This window comes from Bos javanicus, chromosome 2 (genome assembly GCF_032452875.1).
Source record: "Bos javanicus breed banteng chromosome 2, ARS-OSU_banteng_1.0, whole genome shotgun sequence".
Classification (NCBI taxonomy): Eukaryota; Metazoa; Chordata; class Mammalia; order Artiodactyla; family Bovidae; genus Bos; species Bos javanicus.
This window is the reverse complement of record NC_083869.1, coordinates 4,631,166-4,653,123: the sequence shown is the minus strand read 5'-3', so window position 1 is coordinate 4,653,123 and position 21,958 is coordinate 4,631,166. Positions and strand designations below refer to the sequence as shown.

Genomic DNA, 21,958 nt, shown 5'->3' with positions numbered 1-21,958 from the left:
TTTCAAAGGCAGATATTCAAGCCAAGGTCACAGACCCTAGATTTATCTGGAAGCAGATTTAGAGCAGACTTGGAGCACCTCCTCCATCCTGATAAGAACTCTGATTTCTGACCACATGGCTTAGTTAACATTTCTCAAACAACAGAATGGTTAAAATGGCAAATTTTATGTTATATGTGAGTCCATGGGGTCAGAGAGTCAGATGTAACTAACACTTCTATATTACTACCACAAAAAAACAACAACAAAGACATGGATTTCCATGCCGTTTAACTACAGGTGGTATTACAAACATGAAATACTACTCTAGAACCATAATTTCTCTTGCAGGAACAAAATCCCTCTCACACACTCTGGAGTTATCACCCCAGTCGGTTTAGATCAGTTGTAATCTATTTCCAAAATCATCTAACCCTGATAATGTACACCTGTGGCCAAGAATCAGGGATGAGGATCTGGGTATCTTAAAAAAAATTACACCCATGCAAATAATTTCAGCCGAAGACTAACAATATCAGTATATGAATGTAAAGTGTGAAGTTATTCCTTGCTATTTTCGCCAAACACACCTTATCCTTTCTGGGCCATTCAAAACTAAGAAATATTTTCCTTTAGGTCAGACCACACAATGTCCCAGGGTCACTGTTGGGTTAGTTAACCTCATGAATTATCTTAAATTTGAGCATTTCCCCACAACCCCCTTTCAGGTTGTAGCTTTCTGGGCAAGGTCAGCTTCACTGGAAAATCTAAGAACTATGAATCTTAGTTCAGAAAATTTGGCTCTTAAAAAACCAGTGGTACTGCTAGCAACCACAAAAAAAATATAAAAATGAAAGGTAATTGAGGTTCAACACCATACAAAAATATGCAGGTTGAATAAATATGGTCAGGTTGGCTATCTCTAAATGACTATTCAAAAATTACTATTACTATCTACTATTCAAAAAAAAAAAAAAGACAAGACAAAGAACAATTTTTACCCATTATGATTTATTCTCTACAATACTTTGTTAAAGAGTTCAATGATTTGCACTCAGAAGTTATATAGCCAAGAGGCAACCAAGTGTAATACAAAGAATTGGTCTAAAGTCTTTGCACTGAAGGCCATACAAAGTCTCTTGCTTCAGGGAAATAAGAATGAAAATAAACAAAAAGAACAAATAGCTCCCTAGGTTCCAGGATCTCAATAGAAAATAACATCAACAGTTAGTGAAATTGTAGGTGTTAACATACCATGGAAAACAGATCTTGTGCAAATATTAACACCCAGGACTTCTGTATAGATGATTTTTATTATAAACAATAAAATATATGTAATGTCTGAACTACAAACCTTTCGTGTTGAAATGGTCTCTAACATGAGTTGCTTTAATATTATGAAGCGAAAAAGTTTAAGAATCTCACAGTGGAAACAATCCAACACTGATAAACTCTAGTGATCAAAGACATTCTCTTTTAATGAAGAACAAGGACAATTCGAAATTACAGAATGTCCTAGCTGTGGGTATTATGAGACAAGCCAACTTTCCAGACCGAAAGGCACTCACAGCTAGGGATGAAACGAACTCCGAAGCAAACCAGCCACAGTGGGCTGGTCCCTTAAAAACAGTGGTTACTGTTCAGCTTGAGCAGTCTAAGGACAAAGGAAACACTGAGCAGAAAACATTCCCTTCTCTTTAAACCTACCACTCACACTACATACACTGGCCACCCTCATCACTGCTTTGGTCAAGCAACATGGAAGGCAGGTCAGTTCCAGTTCGGAGTTGTCATTTCCCTACGCAAAGCTGCCATATGGATGATCCAGACTTAGTATTTTTCCTGAGAGCCACCTGCCACACATCTTCATAAGGTGACCATGACCATTTATTTCCAGACCACTTCCTGACTAGGCTCCATTCAGGACAGACACTGAGTGCCATTCCTCACAGGGCCAAACAGTTTTCCTTGGTCGACTCCTGAGTCCTCTTACTAAAGTCAGAGGAACCCGAGCATCTCCATGGCTGGACTCGGATGGGAGCATAAGGGAATGTGCGGGGAGTAAGGCTTCTTCACTCCAAAAACCACTGAGCCCACTTCAGTGTGGTTCTGGGCTTAAGCCCGATTCTTGTGCACTGATTTTTTCCCCCCATTTCCTGGGGTTTTAAATTTTCTGTTTTTTTCTTAAATGGCAGGTTTCCTACCCCACCCTCAATAAAATTAAAAAAAAAAAATACTATACACTGGGAAAGACAAATAGGGCAACATTTCTACAAGAAAAAATAGGCTTGAAAGAGCATGGCACTGTAAATGCTTGCATGACCAGTCTCACTGAGCGTGCTCAGGGGTGAAAGTTTAGCACCATTTTTTTTGCTTTTTTTAAACTTTAGAAATTAAACACAACTTTTAACATAGAAGACTTGAACAGTAATGAGTGTAGCCCTATGTATCAATACTGTTGTACAAATTGGAGGTGGGTGGTTTAGTCCAGAGCTGACCACCCTGACATCAATCCATGGCACCTATAAGTAACTGTCGTCACATTTGTTTGTAACAAGACATTTATTATTCTCAGCAGCAGGAAATCATGAAACAACTCCTTCATCTTCAGAAGCCTGTTTTCATTAACACTGCGAGGGAAAGGTGGCAGGATGTGGGAGTGTGCCCAGCAGCGAGCTGGTGCTGGAGCCTGGCCCACACACCTGGACATCAGCCCACGCTTCCCTTGCACATTCCACATCCTTAACAGCAGCAGAGGATGGTGCCAAGCACACTGCTCTCCCTAACCCCTCTCTTCAAGAAACAGGACTGCTATGCCTAGAAAAGCATGTGTCATTCCTCAGACTGTCCCTGCTCCCCCCGCCCCCCGCTCCTGGCAGAAGAAAACTCAAAAGATCTTTTGCTTGAATATTTGCCCATTTCGGAAAGCCACACCACTACCACATAAACATTAAAAATAAATTAAATCAAAACATTGTGTTCACTGGGTTGACACCCAATCCACTTTAGAGTTCTCTAAGCATATTGTTGGAAACCAGTGTATCACCTGGAGGGTCTTTTCTTCCAACTGGCCACCTCTCCCTGTGAATCACTTCAGCAGTGCCTCTGTGACGTTGTCAAAGCATCTTCCAAATTTCCAACTTCTATGAACTTTGCCACCATATGAGTGAAGAATAGGCAAGAGGAAGGAGAAACCTGCTGACAGCTATTTGGAATCAGCAAAAATGGGAAAGGGAAATATGCCACATGAAAGTATGAATGACCTAAAACAAAATAAGCTATTTGGAACTCTGCCACAGTGGGGTGATGTTTTCCCAGCGTGTTAGGCAAGATAAAGATTCACCTTGTTTAATTACACAGCTTTGTCTAAAGTCCCCATAAAGGACTGAAACATTAACAGTTTTCCCACTTCTACAGGCAAACTAGAAAAAGGAACTCCTCTGCTTAAAGGTCTCTCAGGATGTTTGCCTGAAAAGAAAAACAGCTTGGAGACCCTGGATTCTCTCCTATGACGACGTATCCTTCTAAAACCCAACCCAAGTGCTTGTTGGAACGTCTCTGAGAACCTAGATCCAGCTATAGGCACTGCTACCAGTAGAGGAGTGAGGTAGCCAGGTGGTAAGGAAGAGGTCTCTCCCTTGACACTGCGTGCAGTGATGCCATCAGGACCTCCCGCAGGCATCCCAGTCCATCCTCAGCAGGCCAAACCACAGAGCTTGGTTCAGTCCCAGAAGACTCGATGCAGGAAGAGTGCCAGAAAATCCAACTGAGAGTGGGATGAGAATTAGAACCTTCGAGGCTAATTGAGCAATGAGATCTGCAACGCCATCCAAAGGGCTTCTGATCTTGAGGTGGGTCTCTGGTCCAGGAGCCACGGAGGACTCATGGTGCCCACGTTTGACCCTAACATGGCGTCCGCTTATGAAGCATGGAGGTTGTGATCAACTCTCGGTACGCAATAAACTGCAAGTTTAAAAAAAGGAATTTAAAACAACCTAAAAATGTTTCTTGTTGGTCTCCGTTGCCCAGACTGCCAGGGGAATACACCTACTTGATCTGGGGAGGCTGCAGGTGTGTGTGGGGTAAGCCTTCATGGACCATCAATTCCAGCTTCCACTGTGTGTCCGACACACAGGCAGCACATCAGCAGCGGCACCTGCATGCCCAAGTCTTCTGAGCCCACACGGAATTCTCACTAGGCATGGAGGAGCCCCAGTCCAACGGAACCCCGTATTGAGGAAAGGCTGAGATAAGGCTTGGGCCCTCAAGTTCTGTTTCATTCAGTATAAGCCCCCCCTCCCACCTCAGTCAGCTGGAGGCAGACTTGGCAACGGAAGCTAGCATCATAAAATGGTGCAGTAATAGAAGTAACTGGACCAGGAAGAGGAGGCATCTGCTCCAATGATGTCATAGCCATTGGTGGCCACGGGGGGGTGTGACTGGTCATGCAGCCGTGTGTCAGGAGTAATGATTGTAGAGGGGCGGGGCATGAAGAGTGCCATTCTGGAAACAATGCTGTCGAGAAGCTATATACTCTGCATAACTGATTGTCACCTTCTCACTTCGGTACCTGTGTAAGGAAACAGGAAAGGGTGTTAGGAACCCCCAATACTTCATTTTAAAATCACGCAGCAGAGTAAACCAAAAGCTTATTCCACATTTTCAAAGAATAAAATGGAAGACCAAGAGCAATCTTACTTACAGAAAATGAAAGACAGCACAAGAAAACAGTGTTGTTATTACAAATGAACAAGATGAAAAAGCACAGTCACAGTCCACCCCTGAGAATGTTTTCTGCACATCCCACCTTTAAACACTTCATATGCTTATCATTAGGCTGCTCTTAAGCAATCTGCTACTAGGGTCTGGATGAAGAATTTCAAGGTCAAATTATATGGGTGGCAGACGGGAAGATGGCTGCACCAATGCCCAGTGTAAAATGCATTATCTATTTCAGGTTAAAATGTGATAAATTTGACAGAAATGCAACTTCAACTTGCAGAAAAGCAACAAACAAGTTATTTATAACTAAAAGGGGCACAGATACCTAATTCTGGGTCAAATTCTGATGAAGCAGGTTAAAAGATCCTGGGTCTCACTTCCCAGATGAATGTGCCATATCATATATCACAGGGTCATCAGAACAGAATTCATAGCACTTTGGCCTTGCTCTAAAAAGAGCCATGAGTCAAGATGCGAAGCATGGGGTGTTACAAACCTATGGAGCCTACTACAGACCACAGGAGCTGGGTGTGACAATCCTTACCCAGAGCCATCTCTTTCCCTCTGTAATCACTCCTCCACTGCAAGGTGATTATTCCTGAATTTTGACAGGGAAATGGCTGTTCAAATAAATTATAATAATAATGATAATAATAATGCTTTGTATTTGAAGATTTTTCTTTTTTGGAATCCAAAGCATTTCAAAAACATGGGGTTATCTTCCAAATAGACCTGTGAGGTTACTACATGATTATTCAGCATTTTACAGATGAAGAGGCCAACAGAGGCCCACACAAACCCACAGAAGCTACACCTCTCAGGATTTCCAATTTCAATAGGGATGGCAAGAGAACCGACACCTACTGACCACCTACAATACTGCCTGGCCCCAGACTAGAATTTCTGCACACATTACCTTACCACACTCTAGAACAACCCCAAGGCAGGCTTTTTTTTTCTGCTCAGAGAGGCCCAAGTCACACAGCTGGAAGTGGTGGAGCTGGGATTTAGGGTCCAGTTCATACAGATTTTACTATAGACCCCCCCATAGACGTATTTGCTCCTAACAGGCAGAGGCGTTTCCTTGTTACTAGTCCATCAACACGCCACCTGACTGCATGTGGTGACTTCGACTGATCCAGGACTTCTGTTATTAAGAGCCTTTTCCCCTGCTTTCAGCTTTCCCACTCAGCCTCCCAACAAGTGGGTCTGGCAAAGACACCCACGATTGTTCAGCAGCTACTCTGCCCCCACTATGCCATCAGCTGAGCTGTGGAGACGCCCAGGATGCTGGGGAGTCTCTGCCTTCTCTGCCACTGCTTCCTCAGAGCTTCAACCTCACATATACTTCTTTGGTTTGGAGACATTAGCAGGGAACATTTTTCTCTTCCCCTGTCTATCAAAAGTATCTTCCATCCAACCCCAACTAAGTTAAAATGACAAGGAAAATGAGACAGTGGCTTACCTGGTGAGTTTGATGGTTTTTCTGAATTCACTGGTAATTGGAGCCTTAAAGCCACCTTTCCTGAGCAAGGAATCTATCGTCTGGATCTGATCCCAGTCTGAGGAGAAGACGGGCACACAGAGGTCAGTGCGCACTGACACCAAACCAGGCAGGCAGCGCCCTAACACAGTGACAGGAGGGCAGCAGCCGGACCCGCTGGGGGCAGGGCAGGCTGGGCGTGGCCCCCACATCCCGGAGTCCTGTCTGCCTCACTGGCAGTCCAAGGAGAGCCAGAGACGTGCGAGGATGCCCAGCACACACAGTCAGTGGCCTTCCCCTTCTTCTGAGTCTTTCCTGTCAGGTATGATCCCAGGACAACTATCTAGAAGCAAATATGGTCCCAACTTAGTTGGCCTAGTGCTGTAACCAGGGCTGCTCTGGGAGAAAGGAGAATTCATATTCTGCAGCTTGCATTCCTTCACGTGCATCTTGATGATTTCTAGGAGTCGTTTTCTACTAGAGGCTCGACAGCAGGACAGAAGCTATTCCCTTGGGAAGGATGGGAAAGTTGTTGCACATCTACTGCTGTGTTGTTCTAGAAATATTTTCACCAGATACAACCAAATATATCAAATTGAAAACCAAACAGAACTCCATAAATCACTTCAGTAGGTGCCTTGATTTTAATTTTCCCAATCAGTTTCCAAATAGAAAAAGTGTTTAATTATTTACCTAAATCATCATCACATCTCACTATTAGGAAATGTTCCTGGTCCATCTCCTTGGACAGAAATGCCAGATTTATGACCTCAAAGAGGTGGCTAAAAGGCTTCCTCTTTTTTAAGCCATATCCCCACTGCTTTCCGTGACAGGAACCAACAAGGCAATCCCTCTCCACATAATCAGTTCATTGATATACTGAACTCAGTATTTTCCTCTATTTCAGTTTCATACCTAACTACTAGATATTATTTTTTAAAAAAAGACTAGTTCCAAAAAAGAAAGAAAATTGGGTTGTACACTGCAGAATGCATAAACACCATTTTAAGGTATTCTTCTAAATATTCTTAAAGAGAAAACCTGCCCAGCCCACTTCCTACCTTTAGTGTCCCACTGTAGGAACTACTGAGTTCTTTTTTTCTACAATTACCACTGCAGTTTTGGGGCCAAGAAATACTACTACTCATTGAAAGTAAGTGAAACAGATTACCTGACAAGTATTTACCCCTTTTCCCTCCCAGCTCTTTTGGGGAGTTTCTTATTCTGTAAGAATTTGATAGATATGGAAAGAAAGCCCGCCACTCATACGCAGTCATGCTGCACTGAAAGGCAGCACAGCCCACTCCCCTGCCCTCTGCCTGACAACACTGTGGAGGGTATCACTCCATTTGTCGAACTCACCTTGTTCCTTCGCAACCTCAGGTAAGTAAGTGGCTGTACGTTTGACGCCTTTTTCATTGATGAATTCAATTCGAATCCCATGGACCCCAACCTACAAAAACACACAACCAATAAATGCCGTTTACTTACTCTAATGGAACTTCAATTATCCTCACGTAAATTGACACTGTCCCCTGACCAGCTTGACCCAGGGCTGAGAAAAGGGGAGCCTCATACTTTTCACGACTGACTCTCTCAGGCATAGAAGCTGAAGAAACTGCTGCTTCAGGGAAAGGGAGACTCTATGTGGAGCCACCTTGCTGAGAGTATGGAGGCTACATACATCAATTCTCTCAATAACGCATCCAATAATCATGAATATTCCACCTTTAATATTCAAGAACAGGCTACAGGATTTGATCAGGGTTCCTGACTTTTCACATGTGGCTCGTAATAACAACATTTATTCAAGGGCTTACCAAGAAGAATCAGGAATGTTCTCCTTTATCCCATTATTTATTAGACGTGGGAAAAGGACGTGGGAGAGAGTAGACTGGTAAGAAAGGGATTTCTTTCTGCTTCTAATATCGAAGTATCTTTTCTGTCACCCAGGTTGCCTACAACTGCCTCTGACCTCAGCTCTCACATGCTTATACCCTTGCTCAATGAAGGAGATACATTACCATGTACTAACCCGAACCCAAATGCAACGAGAGATGCAGAGTTCCAAATGCGGCTGTTCTCACCTCCCAGTCCAGGTAATCACTGGCATCCTCAAAGTTAGTAAGGAGGGAGACAGAGCAGAAAAGTTTAGGCAGCTCCTCTCGGGTCAGGGGGGGAAATCGGCTGTCCTTAAGTGCACTGGAGGGGACAGAAAACATGAGTGAGGCTGCTCCGGAATTGGGAGCCAATATCATAAGCCTGAAAGTTTACGGCTCTTGAGCTCTGCAGAAAACATTCACTACCCATCAGCACGAACATGCTAAATACAACATGATGCTACTGTCTACACTTGAACTGCTAAGTGACTCACCAGATTAAAGCCCCCACAGCTCCTGACTATCAAAAAGAAACACTCAAGCTTCACCACTCAGAAGAAACAGGCAGTTATTTTCAAATTTTGCAAATAATCTACCCATCTCACGTGTGGTGTCATTACCTGGTTAGCGTGTATTCCCTGAGTCCTGAATGAAGATTCATGGCTGAGAAGGTCCCAATGCAGCCACGAAGCCGCTTGTCCCGCCCTGTCTTCCATGTCACAAAGAGTGGACTGAAAGAGCAAGCACGCAGCAATCAGAGAAGAAAACCTTGGCTTTATCCCTGTCCGCCTGTTCTTCCCCAACACGACTGTTCTCTGATGTGGGCTGTCTGGAAGGCTGCGGCCTCCGGGCGCCGTGCGGCCCCAAGGTGTAGATGGAGAGGAAGTGGCCACGAGGCTCAGGGAGAGGCTCCTGCAGCCCCTGCTCTCAGCTCCGCTCCACTCCGCATGGACACACTGTTTCCTTCCTCCTCTGCTCAGGACTCTCTCTGCTAGTTCTCCACATTTTCCTCCTCCTGTTTACCCTCCTTCTGTGTCTCTGTCTCCCAGTTCCACCCTTCCTGAAGACATAGCCTGCACACCTTCTCCCCTCAACCCCATACTGTACCCATCATTATTTCTGTCTCTTCTGTTTATAAATTCCAGAAAAAAAAAAGTCTCCGAGAAAGTTTATTCTGTGGACTTCCCTGATGGTTAAGAATACGCCAGGCAACGCAGGGGTTATGGGTTCAATCCCACATGCAACAAGCCTGCCTGTCACAACTACTGCGCCAGAGCAGCACAACTAGAGTCTGTTCACCGCACAAAATATCCTGGATGATGCAATGAAGATCCCATGTGCCTCAACTAAGACCCAACGCAGCCGAATAAATGAATTTTTTAAAAAAGGCTTATTCTGGGATTTTCCTAGTGTTCCAGTGGCTAAGAATCTGCGTTCCCATGCAGTAAACATGAGTTTGATCCCTAGTTGGGGAACTAAGATCCCACGTGCTGAGGGACAATTAAACCTTGAGTGTCACAACGAGAGAGAATCCCACAGGCCGCAACTAAGATCCAATGCAGTCAAAAATAAATAATTCTTTTTTTTTAAAGCTTATTTTCAGCAGAAGTTACCACCTTCTAGGCCAAAGTCATGTTCCATTAGGCTACATCAAATAGACAGTAATAGATATTTAGACACATGTTACGGGGCTGCCTCCTCCTTCTGAAAATTCTTCCATGTTTGTATGCCTTTACGTCTTAAGATTCTTGAGTTAACACTGCTAAAAAGCAACTTACATCTTTAAAGTTACCTTTGATCATTATTACAAGGCAAGATCTCCCACCTACCCATCTTTTCCTTTCAGTAAAACACCTGAACAGCACCAGCCAAAGTTAATGTTTCAAAAACCTACTCAAAAACCCTTCCAATTCCTCTGTCCCCACAGCCTACAAAGCTGTGGTCACCACCTACTCTTCAAAGTCTGTGTCCCTCTCCTGCAAGGGACGCACCTAATGCCACTCAGGTCAAGGCTCAGACTCTCCATCTACTTAGTTAGGACTTTTCTGTCCACAGATGTCACATGGGAATACTTCCCTAAAAAGCGAGCACATTTTCTCATTCCTTTCCTCTGACACAATCACAGACTAACTTCCCCTCTACTTCTGCCCAGACACTGTGAGGCACACCCGGTTTAGCTGTTGTGTGTGATCTGTCTATTCAAGTCTCCTGAGAGCAAGGACTATTTCTTCATGCCTGTCTATTCCCCATGCAGCCCTCAGTATGGCACGAACAGTTCTTAGTGAGTCCTCTAAAAGCACCTCCTAAAAAAATTAAAAAGCAGCACTGCTCTTTAAATGCACCTCAAAGCTGCCTCCAGTTCTGAGAAAGCAAGCCTTAGCATGCCTTTCTTCACTTGACTTCACCCTTTACATACACATATTCCTTATTTAAGTCACTAACACCTCACGGGAACTTGGGACAGTCTTGAACTAAAAACATCAAAACAAATTCTGACATTCTTGGTGGGGTGCTGGCAGCCCCATGGGACTGACAGTAAGTTATGAGACTCTTGAATGAGCTCCTCGTCTCCAGCCTGGCCCTCAGACACTGGTAGTTCACTCGGATTTCAGCAATGCCTGGGTGTGCAATGGTGTGGTGGTGTGACTTCTCCACATGAGGGTCTGAATGAGCTACCCACTGCCATATGAAACCAAAAGACAAGCAAAATCAAAACTCTCTTGATTCCCAGAATGTAACTTTAACAATAAGCCAATAACTCCTTCAAACATAGCCTAGTATCCACTTTTGATATTCTGGATATTGTCTGGATATTTTTCATCATTCTTTTCCCATTAACCTTTGCCCAAACCATGTTAAAGCTTTTTATAAGTAGAAGACCGTTGCAAGAAAATAACCCTGGAAAGAGGGTGCCATGCCTTTGTCACCGTCCCCAGCGCGTGACTGCTTTACTCACTAGGGGTCATTGGTGAACCTAGGAAGTCGTGGCTGCGGGAAGCCATAGAGGTGACAGTAGAGGACATCAAAGCAGTAGCAGCACATCTCTGCGGTCACCACCAGGTTCTTGGTGGTGTTGGCAGTTCCATTGGGCCGGGGGAGAGGGCTCAGCGCTCCCGATGCGGGATTCATTCGTGTGATGGGAGAGTTTCCAGGTCCCAGAGTTAAGTCCGACACATTCTCCCGACCACTGCTGCCATCCACATGCTGGTGGTTTTGAAGAGGTCCTGAACTAGAGCCGGGGACAGTTGTGGACTGGTTCCCGTGACTGTGCGTTCCACTTCCAGATAACTTAGGCTTCTTGACCCCACAACAACCCGCTGCCAGCTTGGGCTCAAGTGGAGGAACACAACGTCTTTTTCCCATCCTGATTCAGTGCTTGAGGTCTAGAATGCTGCAGAACCCTAATCCAAAAGAGAACACCCAAGCATTAATTCAAATGTTAGTTAGAAGAACACAAAAATCAGAGAAAGGGTCTACATGGAAGGGGTAGGAGTCATCGAGTTCTTTCTCACACAGGTCACACTGCTCACAAAGGGTGTCAGACCAGTGGGCTGGAAGAGCCTGCATTCCAGACCAGGGACGCCCAACCGTTACCTGAGGGGAAGCTATTTTTCACTTTCCATAAAGGTTATGACCATCATGGATGGAGGCAGGCCAAAGACAGCTCCCTCTTGCCCAGGTCTCCTCAGGCAGAAAGAAGGGTAGAGTGGCAGCCGGTCTGCAGGCGAATGGGGACACTTGGAGACTGACTGAAAGACTGCACCTGACCTGGCAGGCTCTTCATCAGGACGCTTTCTCTACATTTCTACAGGCTCCAAATTGAACCACTCTGTTTCTAAAGAACCCCAGAGGAACTTTCATGTTTTTCCTTGTTAACCACATCCTTTCCGCATTTCCCCCATCACTAACCTCAACTTAGCTGTGTGACTTTAGCTCCAGACCTCTGTGAGGATGGAGAGCAGCCGCTGCTCTGGCAAGAGTGCGCTAACACAAGGCGACCGCCCGCCTTCCGTCCTCACAGCAATCCTGCGGTCCTATTTTCTTTGGTTCGCCTCTGAACGTACTCCAATTTCTACACTTCTATACTTTCAAGACCCCATTCAAAAAAAGCTACAACCAAGCAGAAACCTTTATTCACACAAATGACCCAAGCTTCAGTCCTTTTGTGAGGTAGCCATTTCTGCCCTGTCACAGCAAGGCAGAGATGCAAAGCCATCAGTCTGACAAAATGTGGCATTAGATGGGCCAGCAAACCAGAGTTCCAGCTGATAAAGGGAAGGAAGGAATCTTTTTCCATTAAATTCTTTTTCTTAAGAAGCCCAAGGTAAAGATACATAGCTGTAACATGACCAAGATTCTTTCTGTTATCTATCTCAATAATTGAGACTCATGAAAATAGATCCTAGTTATTTCAATGTTGATAATACCAAAGTTAAAATCCTGCTAACTTGAGAAAAATGTACTTTGTTTTTTCACAAATCACTACATGTTGGTTTTTTTTTAAGGGCTTCCCTGGTGGCTCAGACGGTAAAGCATCTGCCTGTAGTGCGGGAGACCCAGGTTTGATCCCTGGGTTGGGAAGATCCCCTAGAGAAGGAAATGGCAACCCACTCCATGGGGTCCAAAATCCCATGGACGGAGGAGCCTGGTAGGCTGCAGTCCATGGGGTCACAAAGAGTCAGACATGACTGAGTGACTTCACTTTCACTTTTCACTTAGTTTTAGCCTCCTACTCAAAATATGTAATTTTCATCTAAAATTTTCTCTGTAATTTGAACACGCAGTACATAATTGCCTTTTTAGGCACTACTCTACTGTATTGTATAGTATTTTGGTTGTAATGTGTACAATCTTTTAAATAAAATTAGGTAAGTGCATACTCGTTTCCAATGCCGTTATTTCTACAAACACAACTTGTCACTTTAGATTGAATGAGATACAAAAATTTCACAAATAGTGCATTTGTTTCTGATATATCCTGATCCCTAACAAAATACATATTTTTGTATTAGGACAATTCTTCGGAAGAAAGTTGTCTCTAGCAGAGGAGAAACGGTTTGCACATTTCAATGTCTAGCTTGCAACAGGCTTCTTTTTGAGAAAGCCTCATGCATGTGATACACTAAAACCTCCAATGATTCTAAGTGTGGATATCACTGTCTTGTTCAGACTGTTAAGAGAGGGAGCAGGAGGTCCTGGTTAAAAATGCTGCCTCCAGACTCAAATGGCCTGGGTTCACATGTGATTCCTCCAGGATTAACCTCTCTATGCCTCAGTTTCAGCAAACTGGGAATTGCTTCATGGGGCTGTTAGGAGAATTGAGTTTATTCTATGTGAAGTGCTTCCATACAGTTTCTGGCATAAAGTTAGCTGCTCTTATCATCTGGGCTCTCATCTGACTGCTCCCCCCAGAGGGGGAGACTCCGGGAAGGCTAGGACTTTGCTGCACACTCAAGGCTTAGAGCACCGAACAGATGCTCTTTAAATAGGATTTCACTTAATCCTCAGAACCACCCAGCAAGGATATTACAATCATTTTACAAAGGAGGAAACTTAGGTTTAATAAGAAAGACACTCTGCCACTGAGTGGCACTAGGTGCCGTTAACTGCCACTGAGTGGCAGAGTCAGTATTTGGACCACAATCTACCTGTCAGACTACAAGGCTTGGGTCTTCCCACCATGCCATAAACAAGAACGAAGCCTGCCAATAATATTCACTGGATTCAGTCCCTTTGCTAAGGGCGTGATTAAAAAAAAAAAAAAAAAAAAATCAAGGGTATACTGAAAACTAAAAGAATAGCTTGCAAAATTTTGCCCATAAAAATGGAGCCGAGGGAAGCTGACTTCCCTGGTGGACCAGTGGTTAAGAATCCACCTTCCAATTCAGGGGATATGGGTTTGACCCACAGTCGGGGAACTAAGATTCCCACATGCCTCAGAGCAACTAAGCTTGTGCACTGCACTAGTGAGCCTGCAGGCTCTAGAGCCCGTGCTCTACGAGAGAAGGCCTCCCACACCACAGAGAATCCCCTCAAGACGCAACAAAGACAGTGCAGCCAACATAATTTAAAAAAAAGGAGGAGCAGGGGGAAAAAACCAAAACCTAAGCCCAAAGCTCTGCCATCACCCTGACAACGACCAGTGCCCCTGCCGTAGTCACTTGCGTCCACAACGAGTAACACTGGCCTCCGAGCCCTCACTTGACTGTCCTCCTTGGCCTAACTGTGGGCAGAGGCTTTAGGGCATGTGTTCAACGAAGCAGAGGGACCTTGTCTCGAGAGCTAGAGCTTTAGCAGCACCAATAGGGCCCTGAGGCTCTGCCTCTAGAGTCCCAACGTTCAAAGAAGCAAAGAGAAGGGATGAAATAACAGTAAGTTAAAAAAAGAAATCCTTCCTCATTCTCCTTATACCACAGGCCGCTTGAAGGAAGAGAGAAATGTCATGAGATAGTGGTAACTCAGGTGTTCCTCCCAAGGTGCCATCAGCTCTCTGATGGGTCAAACACCCCGTAACAGAGCAGTGGGTTTTCAAACCATGCCAAGGCAGATGAGGTCAAGCTCAGGAAGATTCTGCCTACACCAGTGGTCCCCAATCTTTCTGGCCCAGGGACTGGTTTCAGGACAATTCAAACACATTTATCGTGCACTTTATTTTTAATCTAATGCCACCGCTGATCTGACAGGAGGTCCTGGTCCGAGGCCTGTAGCTGGTGACCCCTGGCCTACCCATAACACACAACCACTGCTCTGTAGGGGGGCATACCAAGAGATTACATTTAGCAATTCACCCACACCATCCCCAACTGTGATTTGTAATCAACAGAGCCAACCCAAACCTTGTGGATCCTCAGGACCAAGTTTTCTCTGGAGGCCACTAAACAAACAATTCAATCAATATTCTCAATTAGTGACTAAAGGCAGAGTTAGAGACTTTCTGCATCAAAACTATATTAGAAGGCATTTTTTAAAATTTATTCCATAAAACTTAAATCTATAGAAAACTTCAAACATAAAGTAAAAGAGTATAATGAACCCAATACTCAGCTTTAATAATTTTCAACAAAGGGCCAAACTTATTTCATCCACAGCCTACTTACTCCATCTCCCTCACCCTACTGAATTATTTAAGGTTTGTTTTTTAAATGGGCCAAAATTTTACGTGTATGTCAGCGTAAAGCAAATATTAACTAAACAGTACAGACCGTGAAGGTGCTGGTAGTGAGTACTTTTATTTACATAGCAACCACTGCCTATCCACTCCATCAGGTTTCCCTCTCAGTGAGACTCTCCTAACCCAACTCCAACAAAGTGGGCTGCTGCTACTGCTAAGCCGCTTCAGTCGTGTCCGACCCTGCGCGACCCCAAAGACGGCAGCCCACCAGGCTCCCCCGTCCCTGGGATTCTCCAGGCAAGAACACTGGAGTGGGCTGCCATTGCCTTCTCCAATGTATGAAAGTGAAAAGCGAAAGTGAAGTCGTTCAGTCGTGTCCGACCCTCAGCGACCCCATGGACTGCAGCCTTCCAGGCTCCTCCGTCCATGGGATGTTCCGGGCAAGAGTACTGGAGTGGGGTGCCAGTGCCTTCCTCACCACAACTAAGTGTCCCAGACCTGGCTCCCAGGACCGTCCCACAGTGACAAAAGACATTGATTCTCCAACAGCTCTGTTTCTGAGGGCACAGTGTAAGATCCCTCAGAATACTTTCAATGCAATAGACTAACCTGCTATGACCGACTAAAAATACCCCTAAGGACATACATATTCTACCTCTCTTAGAAAACTATGCCTTTGTTCTCACGCTTCCCCAAAACGTCATAAAAACTACCAGCAACGGTCATGGGAGTAACCAAATGGCTACTGTCAAGTTGGTTCATCTGAAGTAACTGGAATCAGGTAAAAATCCTTGCTTTATAAACACATATACCACAGAGACCCTTCTGGAGCCTTCAGCTGGCTAACCTCAAGCTAACCTCAGGGCCATTTTAAGGGCCTATAATAGTGATGTCATTTTCCTACACTCCGTCTACTTTAGAACAAACAATGAGAACAAGCTAGTTAAAACTGGATTTCTACCAGATGGAGACAATACCCATACTTCCACAAAGAGCTGGAGGAAATAACAGGAGTCACTGTTTCACCTCTTAAGGCCTCCTAACCTAGCAAGTGTCCAGTGAAGTTGTTCTCAGTGTTGAAAGTCACCATGCCCTTTATCTGACACACAGTGCTCAAGGGATCCTGACCCTCATGAGGGTCCACAACAAAGGCACCTTTGCGGCCTGAGGGGAAGGTGAGTGGGTACAAAGCCGCCTGAATTCCAGCCGGGGCTGAACTCACCAGTACCTTCAGTCGCAGAAGCTGGGCTGCATTTCCGTTTTTTTTCCCCCACAACACTTAACCCAGCGTCCTGCATATGGTACACACATCAACAATCTTATTTACAGATCTCCCAGCAACTTCATTTAAGTTAGCCTTTCTAATAAAATGAGTATTTATGGAACAGCCTGATCTTTACTCTGTTCCACCACGAGGGGCTGACTGTTGAGTGTGTCAGAAGCCGAAGGTGACTGAAATACAAGTATCTATTCTTATCAACAACGTCAATTCTACTCAGCCCAAACCAAGGCGTGGTTTAATTCAAGCAAAACGGATAGCTAATGTGGACCATTCATTCTAAAAATCAGGTCAAATATCCCCTACACTAACTTCATGCTAAAAATCAGGTCAAACACCCCCTACACTAACTTCGTGGTTTGGTTTATACTGGTAGCTGTTCTCTGCCAAATCACAGCAGTTGGTCAGTCCTAGGCTTGGCCTCAGGGGCTGCTTACCTGTAGGTTGCTCAAGGCTTTCCTTTCAAACGCCGTGCCTAGTTTCTAAACTGCATGTGACAAGAACTTTCCTACTTTTTTTAAATGATGGAGCACTTTAAAAGCATTATTTGTCGGGAGGGCAATTTACAATTTCAGAAGTTAATGGAAATGATGTGTCATAAATTGCTGATATTTATAAACAAGATGTGGAGACCAGTGCTGAGGGGAGGGTGCGAGGGCATCCTGACAGACACGGCTGGCTGGGCAGGAGGGCCTTCTTCCCTCACTGGGGGTCCCTTCCAAGGCTCCAAAGTCCACTGAAAACAACAAGCTGATGCCTTCCCAGAGCAGCTCCCACCCTCAGAGGACAGAGTCCAGGCTTCGGGGTCACCGTCTAGGCTCAAATCCCAAATCTGATTTAGCAGGTACAGGCTGTGCAGACTCAGGCAGGCTGTCCGTCTCTGGATGTAGGCTCCTGCTACCACAGAGGGTTTCTCTGTGAGCATTCACTGAGTAAGACGTGAAAAACATCTAGCTGATCTTTGGCACAGAACTACTATTTATTAAAGCGTCTACTATTACTATTAATATGGGGTTATTATTCTAATGACCTTGATGCTTTTCCTCTTTGGGGACCCATACTTCTAATAAGTCATCCATTGATCTTTTCATTGTGAGATGCCAGGAAGTATAAGGAATATTGGGCTTACAGCTGTGCAGTTCTATTCTACAAACGTCCTCTTTTAAGTTTGAAGCCATATAACAAAAAGAAACTAAATTTACTAAATACACTACTGTTACAGAAATCTTGATATATACTGAGTACTAACAGAACTACCGAGTCAAAATAGTTAAATTTCCAATAACCAATAATACTTTTCTAGATAAAAATATCTAGAAAGGTTAGGAGGTAGGAAAAAAAAATAGGTTCACCTTTGGATGACAAATTTCAAAATAGCTATTCAGGGGCATGACCTTTTAACAACAACAACAACAACAACAAAACAGACTTGGGAGGTAGGAAAAAGGCAAAAAAAGGGGGGAGGGGTTCTCTGCATTTTCTTCTGTTATTACTAGTGTCCAGATGTCTATTCAAACCAAATTTACACAGAGGGGAACAGACTGCTGTTTCCTTTGTGACACAGAAGTGAACTGAAATTCAATTTAATAATTATTTGAGTATGAAATGGCACGTAAGCTATATTCTGGCCTACTTAAGGAACTATTCCAAGAAATAGTCAGATGAAAGACTCACAAAACATTCTGGACATTATTCCAAATAATCATCTCTGTATTTCTGAAAGCCAATCATACACACATACATATCTGAAACATTTGCTGTGTAAAAATTTTCCCTGAGAAAAACAGATCTGCCTATACAACTGCTTTTTAAATTTACAGATTTAGAAAAACACACAATACTATACACCTTCGTGTGAACTTAGCTTAAGGAAAAACATGAATATAAGAAATCAAATGTTTTGTTTTCTTTTTAGATCCCCTCCCTTAACTATGTGAGCTATGGCAGGATGCCAGATCTTTCTGGGCCTCAGTTCTTTCATTTGTAAAATGAAAATATTTGTCCCCAGCCTTGCTCACAGGTAGACTGTGAGGCTCCAATAAGGTATGAAGCATTCTGAAAAACTTTTTTACAAGTGTTTGCATACCATCAGAGGAGACCCAGCAGTAATAAAAAATTTCCCAGAACTCTGTTTACATGTAAAATTTTAGTTATTTTTAAGAAAACAGTATCACCCTAGCAGATTTAGGGCAAAATGTTCCAAAATTCTCTGAAAATTATAACCATATGGAAGACATCTGATCATTGACCTTGATAGAAACTGTATTAACCTCTGAGTTAAGATCTTTGTCTTTAAATAGTAGTTTGGGAAGGGGCGGGAGGCGAACCTTTATGCAACCCAAGGGTAAGTGTAATGCTACAAAACCATCTAAGTTACTCTAATAGGGTTATGGAAAATAAACTTGTTTTTTACCAATTAAAATTATTTTAAAAGCGAGCAAGCGGAAGTGGAAGGATTCATCAAGTTTAGGACACTCATGTAAGTAGAAAAACAGAAATGAACAAAGTAAACATATATTCTAGTCCAAGCACAGGCCTAAAACCAAGAGAAGACAAAAAAATAAAAGCAACACAATTCCATTCTAAGTATGTCCAAGGTAATACTCACTGAAAGCAGAAAGTTTGTACTGTCAGGGGAACAGCTATAACAGAGGAGGGGAGCTATTTTGTCTCTGAAATGAATTTTCTTCCTTCTGATTCCATTCCTTCTTCCTGTACCTAAGACGGAAATGCAGGTGCAGTGAGTGAACAAAACCAAGGCAGTGAGGAGGTAAGAGATGGTTTTTGAAAGGACTACAACAGAGTAATTTCTAGGAAGGAAAAAAAAAAAGCTAAGGAACAGGTTTTCCTTAAGTCAAAACATTTCAAAATCTAAATATAAGGTGGCAAGGGCAGCCCCCTGCAGTAAACCACCTCGTTCCTGAGGTCAACACCAAGAAGGGAGGACAAGGAAGATTAAAGGTTTTATTGAACCTGAACATGAAACACACATTAAAACTTCCTCCACCACTAATTTAGATCAGAAGTTGCTCTCAGGCCAAGATACACCATCTCAAAGTTTTCTACTGGTTTCAGACTACAAACAAGACTCCCAAATTCTCTGCAAACATGGCGCTGAAGGATTACTGGACAGCATGTCAGGGTCCTGAGGACAGGCCATCTTGTTATCCCAGAAGGAGATGATAACTGTTGGTAACAGTCAGTCATCATTACTCTTAGGCTGGCATAAATTTTTTCATAATCTCACCAACTCTCCCCACCCCCCAGTAGTAGATATGAGTTATTCCCAAAGATGTAAACAGGAGACTCCAGGCCCCACCCACTCTATCCAAGGAGAGGGCAGTGAAAGAGGATAGGCCCAGAGGGATAAGGGTGAGAGAGTGTGGCAAAGTGAGGAGTTCAGATCAGGACAGGGAACGGAGGAGGGCAAGTAATGAAGGGCAAAATCCACAGCCTGGGAAGGAGGGAGGAATAAAACCCACAGAATATCAGGTGGAAATAGGGGCTTTGGGTGGATAAGGAAGGACAGAATGAAAGTGGGGTTTAAAAAAAAAAAAAGATTAATGAAAGGCGAGAGCGTGCGTGTTAAAGAGTTTACCAAAGAAAGGGCGAGATACAGAGGGGAGAGGAGAGACCAGAGCGGGGAGGGGCCAAGCGGGCAGAGAGAAAGGTAAAAGGTAAGAAAAAGGTGATGGAAGGAAAGCGCGGGGCGCTAGGAGGAATCGGGAGACGACCCAGCGACGGGTAGGGCAGCTGAGGCCGAGCCGCGGGGGTGGAATCCAGACGCCAAGCGGGGGAGGGGGCGCCGGGACGGGGGGCAAGGGCCGCCAGGCGGCGCCGGAGACCACCAAACTTTACACGACCCGAGACTGTTTCCAGCAGGGAGTGGAGAAAAGAGTGGGAGCCTCGCCTGGCCTCGCCCGGCCTCTCCTCGCGGCCCGGGGCAGGGGCGTCAGCCCACCCCCTCCCCAGCGCGTCTCCCGACCCGCCCGCCCCCCGGTGGGCACACGCGGCCCGCAGGCCCAGCCTGCCGCCTCCCTCCCCGGCCGCTCGGGAGCCCCCTCCCCACGCTGCCCCGGGACCCTCGCCCCGAACCCGGGGGGCCCGCTCCCCGGCCCCTCCAGTCGCCGCGGAGTGAGGAGGCCCGGAGGGCACGGTGGCAGAGCGAGAGAGGGCGGCCCGGCGGGGCGGGGGAAGAGGGCGCGGCGCGGACCGAGTTTCCCACCTTTTCTCCTGGCCCAGACGTAGCCGGGGCAGACGGGACCTCTCGCGCTCTGCCTCCTCCTCCTGCTTCATGGAGCCATGCGCCTGGGTGGGGGCTCCCGAGAGAAGCGGGCCGCGGGCGGGCCGGACGCGCGGCGCGGACGGGGCGGGGCCAAGAAGGCCGGCAGGGGGCGGGCGGAGGAGGAAGCTGCGGGGCGGCGGTGGCGGCGGGGAAGAACTGCTAGAGGTATTCCCCGGGCAGCTGGAGGACTGAGCCGAGTCGGGACCCGAGTCTTCCGGTATCCCAGCAGCCACCGGAGGCAGTGAGGTAATGGAGGAAGAATGTAGGGAGTCCTCCAGTGGACCACACGCCCTCTAGCGAGGCGCCAAAACCATAGAGATTAGGGGGCCGCCGGAGCACCGCCCCGCTACTGTCACGTGGCCTGACTCTGCGTACTTTATTGGCTGGCTCCGACTCTACGGGGTTGAATTTAGGAGACTGCTTCCTATTCTTGTGGCCGAATCTCAGGCAGTTGGAATAAAGAGGGGAGGACAGTAAGGCGCGAGAGGAGGTTTGCACGCTGGTTCCCCTCAGGTCGTTGAGCGGGCCGAGGGGTGCGCTGGGCTGTCAGGCTGGCCGGCGCAGAGCACGCCGGGTCCCCTTGGCTTCTGCGAGCGAGTTCGGAGCGCGCCGGGAGTTGTAGTGCGGCCGGCTGGGCGGCATTGTCCGCCGGGACAAGGCCTAAGTGCCAGCTGGGTATGCCAGCCGGGTGCCCGGGTGCTGCGGCCTCGCAGCTCCGCCCTCTCTCGCGTTAGAACCCAAGCGTCCTGGCGCGCGTCGCTTCCCCCGACCGAGCCGCAGCCTTAGAAAGCAGCCAGGAAGGGGCAGCTCAGACCAGCTTTAAATAAAGGCGACCCCCTGGCTCTGGCCAGATCCACGGGATAGATGTTCCAGGCTCTGGGCCAGTCTCCTCATGGATGAAAAAGAGCAAACCATATGGGCCAACAGCCCATCTCTGTCTTGACCCGCTGCGTCCCAGTCTGGAGACCACGCAGGTAGAATTGCCCACAGTACAGGCTTAATTCAGTAGGTCGACTAAGAACATTCCTCAGTACTGGCAGGGCAGGGGCCTCAAAAAGAGCACTACAAAAACCAGTTTTTAAAAATGAGGAGTAAATAGTTGTAATTGCAATATTTGCTATTTCATATGATGACTTAGCACTCATTTTAATTACAGATGGAGTTGCACAAAAAGTCTTATTTCTGCCTTGCTCCCTCACCTTAACCAAATAGTTTAGGC

At 45.7% G+C, this 21,958-nt stretch overlaps 1 protein-coding gene across 4 annotated transcripts; it reads right to left on the bottom strand.

Annotated features, from left to right (window-relative positions):
• Positions 1-971: 971 nt before the first annotated feature.
• AMMECR1L (AMMECR1 like) lies at positions 972-21,022 on the bottom strand. 4 transcript variants are annotated; one of them, XM_061431962.1, is made up of 9 exons: positions 20,680-20,981; positions 19,063-19,172; positions 11,021-11,465; positions 8,685-8,795; positions 8,272-8,386; positions 7,547-7,637; positions 6,167-6,263; positions 5,246-5,299; positions 4,460-4,549 (listed from the first exon to the last, which is right to left on the bottom strand). In XM_061431962.1, exons 3-8 carry the CDS (start codon positions 11,425-11,427, stop codon positions 5,272-5,274), a joined length of 849 nt encoding a protein of 282 aa, XP_061287946.1. In that variant the 5' UTR covers positions 11,428-11,465; positions 19,063-19,172; positions 20,680-20,981; the 3' UTR covers positions 4,460-4,549; positions 5,246-5,271. The 4 variants fall into 4 exon arrangements, with proteins under 4 accessions (XP_061287918.1, XP_061287935.1, XP_061287925.1 ...); XM_061431934.1 differs by lacking the exon at positions 5,246-5,299 and having other exon boundaries at positions 972-4,549; positions 20,680-20,979; XM_061431951.1 differs by lacking the exons at positions 5,246-5,299; positions 20,680-20,981 and adding an exon at positions 19,445-19,467 and having other exon boundaries at positions 972-4,549.
• Between the last annotated feature and the right edge of the window lie 936 nt (positions 21,023-21,958).